Source organism: Cupressus sempervirens, chromosome 5 (assembly GCF_028749045.1).
Source record: "Cupressus sempervirens isolate cs-2001-9-10 chromosome 5, ASM2874904v1, whole genome shotgun sequence".
NCBI classification, from domain to species: domain Eukaryota; kingdom Viridiplantae; phylum Streptophyta; class Pinopsida; order Cupressales; family Cupressaceae; genus Cupressus; species Cupressus sempervirens.
Window position 1 is genome coordinate 49,660,098 of NC_143122.1, and position 8,587 is coordinate 49,668,684.

At 32.6% G+C, this 8,587-nt stretch overlaps 1 protein-coding gene across 2 annotated transcripts; it reads right to left on the reverse strand.

Moving 5' to 3' along the window:
• Nucleotides 1-986: 986 nt before the first annotated feature.
• On the reverse strand, nucleotides 987-5,342 carry LOC149554490 (putative cellulose synthase-like protein H3). 2 transcript variants are annotated; one of them, XM_089828542.1, is made up of 10 exons: nucleotides 5,109-5,275; nucleotides 4,872-4,989; nucleotides 4,449-4,779; nucleotides 4,046-4,186; nucleotides 3,796-3,921; nucleotides 3,286-3,498; nucleotides 3,046-3,199; nucleotides 2,665-2,843; nucleotides 2,125-2,472; nucleotides 987-1,970 (listed from the first exon to the last, which is right to left on the reverse strand). In XM_089828542.1, the coding sequence occupies exons 3-10, from the start codon at nucleotides 4,512-4,514 to the stop codon at nucleotides 1,443-1,445; spliced, it is 1,755 nt and encodes a 584-aa protein (XP_089684668.1). In that variant the 5' UTR covers nucleotides 4,515-4,779; nucleotides 4,872-4,989; nucleotides 5,109-5,275; the 3' UTR covers nucleotides 987-1,442. The 2 variants fall into 2 exon arrangements, with proteins under 2 accessions (XP_089684668.1, XP_089684667.1); XM_089828541.1 differs by having other exon boundaries at nucleotides 4,872-5,342.
• Between the last annotated feature and the right edge of the window lie 3,245 nt (nucleotides 5,343-8,587).

The following is an 8,587-nucleotide window of genomic DNA, read 5'->3' on the forward strand; positions in this document are numbered from 1 at the left end:
GAAGAAATGGAGCAAAATAGCTCATTTACAATATCATCAAAAATTTGATAATGTGAATAATGGAGACTAGATGAAAATGAGAGAGAGAAGCACCTCTTTTAAAGAAATGAGAAAGGAGTTGCATGTCTTTGCATGTGTAACTCCCATTTTTATGAATGCCACATTCATAAAAGGTGTGTGCAAAATGTCAAGTTCTTTTTAAGGAGGAATATCTATTTTCTTTATTAAAGGAAATACAAAAATGAGTTATCCTCACAAGTGGACAATAGGACAAGAATGACATGTCTTTTACATGTGGACTAGAGGACAAATAAATAATACACAAGGGATACCTTGGTTTATCCCAATAAATAAATAAATACAACCAAGGAAAGATTATTAATTCTAACATGTTTCTATGTTTCTCTTTGCTCTGTTAGGAGGTCTATTTTATGTTGATCTTTACTTTAAACTCTGTTGATAGCTTTAGGCTTTTCTTTCATGACTCGTTATTTTGTAAAAGGTTTTGGGTCCTGTAAAACCTATTTTTACTTAATCAAAACAGTAATTCATTTTTGGTGGTACTTAGGAGATTATTATTTTTACAGCAAGTCAAATTGTGATATTGTTTTTAGGATTCAATTTTTTTTTGGGTAAAATTCATTAATCAATGTTTGATGAGCAGTAGTTGATTATGAAAATTTCCTTAAACAATAAGTTCTAAGTGTTCCATTCATTTTAATGAAAGATGGATTTGTGCCTATCACTTCTCATGGGATCAATAAGTTTTGCTCAAAAAAATGACTGGTTAAGTCTTCCAATGACTTAAATTAGAGAAGTGTTAAATAATCAGAATTTACTTATTTTTTCCAAACTTAATTTTTTTCTTTATTAAATAATATTTAAGAATTAATCTTATAATAATATAAAAATAAATTTTGGTAGCCGTTTGGTAGCCGTTTTAAATAATTATAAATGACTCGGGAGAAGTAATATAAGTGCAGATGTGTCAGCAAAGAGATACCTGCATTTGAATGAGTGCTTTGAATGATGTCCCTTAAGCCAATCTTTACAAACTCGTATATTTTTCAATCCGCAAGCTGTTCATACAGGTCAGAAATTTTGATGATATGCTTTGTCATCAGTTTATTGCTGATGGATTTCAGAATATACAGTTTGAATTCTGATTATCTTCTTACTCCTCTTGAAAAGTTAACTGAATGTCCATAAGTTCCTATGCATAAACTCTACGTCAGCAATATCTATTACTTTCTTGTAACTGAAACCAATAAACCCCATGCGATCTGTTTGACAAAATTCCTGAACATTAAGAGGAGTGACTTCTTACAGAATAATGGAATTGTTCAAACACAGATTCAGAGGAAAACATCTATCATAAACATAATAGCTCACGTAACACTCGGAAGTTGGAACATCCAATACTTAACCTTAAAAAGGACCGCTTAACTAAGCCATGTTCTGCTTAGCAATAAAGCCAAAGCGCTAGCTTTAATGATAACACTCCACGGAAGTCCTTGTTTACCCTTTTTAACCAGTCCTTTTAAGAACGGCCACAAATTTATCACCACCCAAGCGCTGCAAAAATTCTCTGCAAATTGCGTGTCCTTAACTTCACTTTGTCCATCCACAATTCGCAAAGTGCTCTGAACTAAAGCCGCTAAGTTTAGCAATAAAATTGTAGTTGGTGGAATGAACAAAGGAGAGGCATTGAAGGTAAAATCACCCTCATTAGCCTCGTCGTTCTCAGCAACTTTTGGGGTTACAACAAAAACTATCTCAGATAATCCTATTAGCTTCATCACAACATCAAATAATGCAAACAACCGTGAAGATAATCTCACAATCAATGCCATTCTCTGATTATTCCACCATTCTCTTACAGAGCAACCAGACATAAGATATTGACAAAGCCCATCTCCGTACATTGAAAGGAATAAACCAGCTGCAACCATAAATTCGGGGTCCTCAATCTGCTAGAACAATGATGTATGCCCATTATACGCAGATAAAGAAATTGGCTGTGATGTTCATAACTAACCAGAGTATTTCATTGACACAGAGTAGTACAAGGCGGTAGTAGAATAAAAGGAACTTAATTTCATCTGAAGATTCATTGTAGCTTACCTTGGGGAGGATAGATTTGCCACTTGACAGACTGAAGGTAGGCAATAGCACATAACACAATACTGCCATTGAGGTAATTGTAGATAAGGTAATATAAGCATAAAGCATCCTCTGCCGAAGTGTCAGTTTTCTATTCACACCCAAGAAAGGGCATAATCTGCTTATCAATATTTCTAGCGTTCCTGCAGCCCATCTCTTGTACTGCACAAGACTGTCTGGACCATTCCCGGGTGCACATCCCATGAAAGCGGGCTTCTCAGAGGCGTAATATATTGAATGCCAACCCAAGCTGTGAATTTTCAGCCCCGTCATGATATCCTCAAGAGACGATCCGTACATCCATCCCACCTGTAATGGGTCGCAAATTCACAATATATAGTGTTATTTCATTTGAGTCAAGTATATATCTATTTTCCCAGCTTGATCATGTAGGTTTATTATCACACGGAGTATAAGGTGGCATATAAAAGGGGTAATTACAAACTTATCATTTGTCCAGGTCTTTTAGAGGATCATTCTCCAAATAGCAATTAAAATTACCTCTTTTCCCCAGGCAGTGTTAGCTTCATATCTACAACTAGCAACATTCAAGGCCTCCTCAATAGCCAGCGAAGGATATGACTTACTTTGGCACCCGTCATCTCTCATAATTGTCTGAGCGGATTCTACAAGAGCAGAAGATGCTCCAAATGCAGTTCTTATAGCTTCATCTTGAAACTCTGCAAGAAACGAAAGATCAAACTTCTTTTACTATGAGGAATTACTCACGTTTAGTTTTCCTTGAGGATAAGTGGAAGATTAATTCCAGAGTCCAAATGATGAAATAAACTTCTACAAAGGTTTTCAGAAGGTTTAAGTCACCATTTCATACGATAGAAAAATCAAAGTTATCAATCGGGCATTGCTTGGTTGTTTCCTTACCTTTTTCCTTGATACTAAGACATTTTTCTTTACTGTAGTGTTGATCTTCAGGGGGTGTTTGCGGTGGGACTCCATATAACCCTTTTCTTCTATGGAAGCAGCATGTTCCTCCATACACGGGGCCTTGGATTCCATTCATTCCTTTGAAAAGGATCTACATATATTTCAGAGAAATCCATTTTAGTCAAGAATAACACCATTTTCCCAAATAGGCAGACTATAATATTTAAAGCCACTTACATTGAACACTGGTTTTAGCTGATTTCCAAATGGGTCATCCTTAAGAGTTCCATAAAACAACTGAGGAAATTGAATAAATCCACAATCTCTTTCGGAAGGACAGTCCAAATAAAAGCACATGGCATGTTGTATAACTTTTGAGTTGCAGACATGCATATCACAATCCAAATTAAGAATGAAAGGAGCATTGGTCATCAGTCCCGAAACTCTCGCCTGAAAATCAGAATGCATATATATTACCAAGTCCATATCAAATTGTGGGTGGAAATCTTACAGAATTTTAAAACGGGAAACTATTGCTTGTTCTGTTTTTGGTGGAGTGCAAGATGTTTTTACCTTTCTATAAATTAGAAATAAAAAGAACAAAATTAATAAATAAAGCGGGACAGAACATCTATGAAGGACAACAGCACAACTACAGCAATGCAGAAATAAAATAAAATTCAGAAAACCTTTCTTCCCTATTAACTTGAGCTGAAAAATATAAGATAAGTGAAATAGAATTAGTACCATAACATTCATTGCTCCGGCTTTATAATGATGATTGAAAGGTGGTCTTTTTTCTCTTGCAACGTATATCAAGTGTGGCAGAACAAGACCTTCCTTTTCTTGGCCCACTTTGCTTTCATGAATAACCTATGCATCTTTGAAGTTAGAATTCAATCTGAGGTAAGAAGTCAAAGAAATTTTAAACAGGAATAGAAAGTATTCCAAAAAATCTTTTTTGAGGATGGTTGCGGTTTTAATAATTTATCGTCACCTTCACTATACTTGAATGGTTTTTAGCATCCGAGCTTGTGTTTTTAGAATCATTAACACCAATCTCAGAAACAGATGGCAGTGTAACATGTCCTGTCTCCAATGCATCAGCAATCCTTTTCTTCATACTTTCATATTCATCCTGAAAAATGTGCAAGTGTTTTAAAAGTTGTTTGCATATATCCTTCTTTACTTGTAGATTCAATCTCTAGTACATGAAATCATCAAAAAAGACAGTCAAAGAAGCAAGGAAATTTATTTGAAAACTTTAACATCCACACTAATAATCTTCAAAGTAATTATATTTTGAGTGGGTGTACATCAAATCTGGCCTAAAATATGTGCAAAAATGTCCTTTACTACAATCTTAGGTATGGTGAAAATTGAGTAGTCTATTATATTACCTTCATGACCTGCCATTGTTGGAGAAATTTGGGGTCTGATGACATGGGTCCTTTGGAGAAATACATTAATGGAACCCTTAACTCAATATTGAATTTCCTACAGAAGGGTATCCATTTTTTGGCAAATTCCAAGGTTTCTAAGAGAGAGTAGAAAGTAATAGGAGACCCACCGTCATCTGATACATAACATGCAATTTTATCTACTGGGTAATCCAATCCAAGCACTGAAAGAACAGTATTGGAAGTTATTATAGCAGGTTCCCTATAAGGGTCGGTTGTAGTGATAATTATGTCCACAGGAGGAAGCTTAGATGCAGATTCTCCACCATACCTGCGACAAAAATAATACTAAACATTAAAAAACTAATTCATAAACTTCAATTAATGATAACTATACATGGGCGGTGGTTATTATTTCTTCACCTGAGTGCAAACCTCTCTGGGTATGCTTTATATTCAACCAACAGCCATATCAAGTTGTGATACAGAACAAATTGCAAAGTAAACCAAAGCTCGCAGCAAAAAGCAAGGATCCATATCACTGCACAGCATTCATCCAGAGAATACAATAAACGATATGTCAAGAAACTCAATAAAAGCAGCAGGTGACAGCATACATATGCTCTATAGACATATGACTTATGAATGCACTTCTCATACAAAGGGTTGCTATTGTTTGAAATTTGTGTTTTCTCCATGGGTTATGAGATAACCAAGGACTGTCCAAAATAAATGAGAGACTACAATTGTTAGTTCTATGTGGGCAATTTCATTTTAGTTGTGACTTTTATAGAGAGGAAGCCTCATTGCATTGCATAGTTATCTGTGGGCACTTTCATCGGAGTTGTCACTTTTATAGAGAGGAAGCCTTATTGCATTGCATAGTTATATTTCATTGTCTTGTCGGTCCTACTTGAAACAATTTGAATCAATTATGACCTTATGAATCGTAGATACATCTTGATTCTGCAGAAGATTTCTAGAAGTTGCATAAATGATAAGTCTGCTACTTCTTAATCAGGAGAAGATAGATGTTTTAGTGGAGGAGATTTTCCGTAAGAGGGATAACACTACACGGTACTGAAATAACTTTTCTTATTTTTGAATTTTGCAGAGAGATATACTGTAATCTGTTAGAACAATCAAAAATGCTATCCTATGTGCTGTGGTAAGTGACAGAACCATCCAAAAATGCATATTGGTTGCACGTGGATGTAGTGCCTGTCCTTAAGTCGCATTTCTGTCATCCTTGCCAAACTCTTTTAGGCCAATTTATGTTTGATGATTAGTATTATTATTTTAGAGATTATCAGATGTTGTTGTACACTCAGTTTATTATATGATGAGATTACTTGGTACTCTATATTTCATGCATGTATGATGATTATTCAATATTTTCAATTATCGATGATGATTAGTTAGATGGTTTATTATCACACGTGCTTTCTTATGGATACTTACCCCATACTGTATGTGTATGGTGTGCGTGTTTGTTTCTTTATGTATGGTGTTTTTGATGTGGTTAAGGAAGGGAGTCGTAGTCACCTGCTAGTCGGGATCTACACGATGCACCACTTCTTGCCATTGTCTGTTTAGCTTAGAATATTGTGTCTGTACATGCGTGAATTTTATGCAGGTTGCAGGTACCGGGTATCGACTTCCCTGAATTGCCAGGATGAGCGTACCCTATCGCATTATCTCAATGGTAAGAGAGGGGAGATAAACTCTTATGTCCAAATCCTAAACCCTTTAGCCAATTGTCCTAATTGATAATTAGGACAAGTATCTGAGTTAGGTACCCTCCGAATGCATCAAATGATGTTATTTCGTGATTATAACCCTTTTTGTTTGATTTAGTATGGTTCTTCTATGATGGGTTTTTATATGTTGCTTTATGAGTCCTTTATGTATTTTCTATTAATTAAGTTTAATTAAAAGGATTAATTAATGATTTAATTTAATAGAAAATTATTATGATATTTTAATATTTAATTATATTTAATTAATTGAAAAATTAATTAAATAAAAAGAATTAAATTTGGAGATAAAAGTTTAAGGATAATTTAGAACATTATAATATTTATTTAATTTAATAATAATATATTTAGAGTTCATTTTAAATAAATGCTAAATATTATTGTTATTTAAGTTAATTAAATATTTTATCAATTAAGTTTCTAAAATAAATTAAAAAGTGAAAATATATTAATTATTAAAAGTTGTAAGATTGCATGATGCAAGCATGTGTTGAAAATAAAGAAATTAAAAGATTAAATAATAGAAATTAATAACGTTATTTGAATTTCATAAAGTGCACATGAGATTAAAGTAATAAATTAATCTAAAATAGAAGTCAAGTAGAATATTAAATAAAGTTATTTAATAAATCAACTTAATGCGCATGAAAGATGAATGCAAAATAAAATAAAAGATAAGAAAGGTTAATTGGAGTTACCTCAGTTGTGCAAAGAGTCTTCTCGGGTGAACGCACAATTAAGTGCCCCGGTTTGAGGAGAAAATTTGCTTATCACAAACGTTGGGGGTTCATTCTTAAGGAGAGGAATTGGAGACAACATTTTTAGAGACGAATTTGGACGCGGATTTTGGAGGCGAATCTTCTCACAATTCTTGGGTGTTTGTGTGTTAGCATCAGATTCAGGTAGGGCCTTGTGTTTTGATCATTGCTTGAATTATGCAATTTGATATTTCTGTCTACTTCGTGATTGTAAGAACTTGTCTTCTCAAATTTCATTGTATGAATGTGTCAATTCTTCATTCTGGACCTTTTTGCTATTCGATTTCATCTGTAAATCTAGATTGGAGAACCATTTTAGAAAACCTCGTTCGTAGGTAAAAAGGGAATTTGGGATCAAATTGGGATCTGTGTTTAATTAATAGACTTAAAGAATTTAAATTTGGCAGGAGTTTGAATCTTTGGAAATGAAAATTGTAGTTGAAAATTCGAATGGTTAATATTATTTTCTCTATCAGATTATATTTGTGAATGTTTATAAAAAAAAAATTAAAAATTTAGAATTAATTAATTATAAAATATATGTAATAATAAAACATATATTATTGAACTTAAATGAGAAGGGTTGTCTTTTAATAAACATTAATTATTTTATATATATTGTTAAATAAATCTAATTTAAAATAAACTTAATTTATACATTTATTAAAAAAAAAAAAAACAAGTTAGAGTTTTTAATAAAAAAAAAAAAAAATGATAATTAAATATTTTGGGTGGGGCGGGGCCACCACTTCCCACGCCCCACACGCTCCCCCACGACTGCCGCAGCAGGTGGACGGCAGGCCGGCGGGCCTTTAAAAACGCCATATTTTATTAAAAGTGAATCAGTTTAAATTTTTATAAATTGTTTTTTTTAGAATTATTTTATTTAATATTATTATTAGATAAATTAAAAATTATTAAATTTTAAATTATATTGAAATTATATTATTATTTATTAATAATTTTATAAATAAATAAATTATTATTAAATATAATATGATTCGTTATGTATCATTAAATAATCTTAGTTATAGTTTGACTTAATTAAGATTAATTAAATCGAATATTTGTGTAAGCAAGTTTAATATTATAACATCGATTTTAATGGAAGCACAGATTATTATAATCAACAAGGATTATTAATAATTTAATTATTACCTTAGATTGTTTTAGGAATTTGACTTAAAATCAATTAAGGGTAATTAGGTGTTTCATTTGGAGTTAGGAACGGGTTAATTTGTAAAGGTGAACTATGGGTTCTATCTGTTTAAAACATACGTTCAACTGGAAATAGAAACCTCACATTTACTCATTTGTATATTATCAATCAAATTGAACTATAAAACTTTTTATTTGAAAATAAACACTGAAAACTGAAACCTTATTGTTTAACTCAACTGTATATTTCAAATCAAAACCAATTGTGAGACTATGATGTTTTCTATATATTGTTTATGTTTGAGTGTTATGGGGTTGGTTTAGCGTTGACCAGTTTAGGTTGTTACTAGAGGCTCGGGGTGGTGAATGTGATGTCATGATGATTTGGTCTCAATCTTTCTTAACCCGACCATGGTAATGTGATGAAGTGCTCTATAACATGATTGTATTTATTGTTTGTTATTGC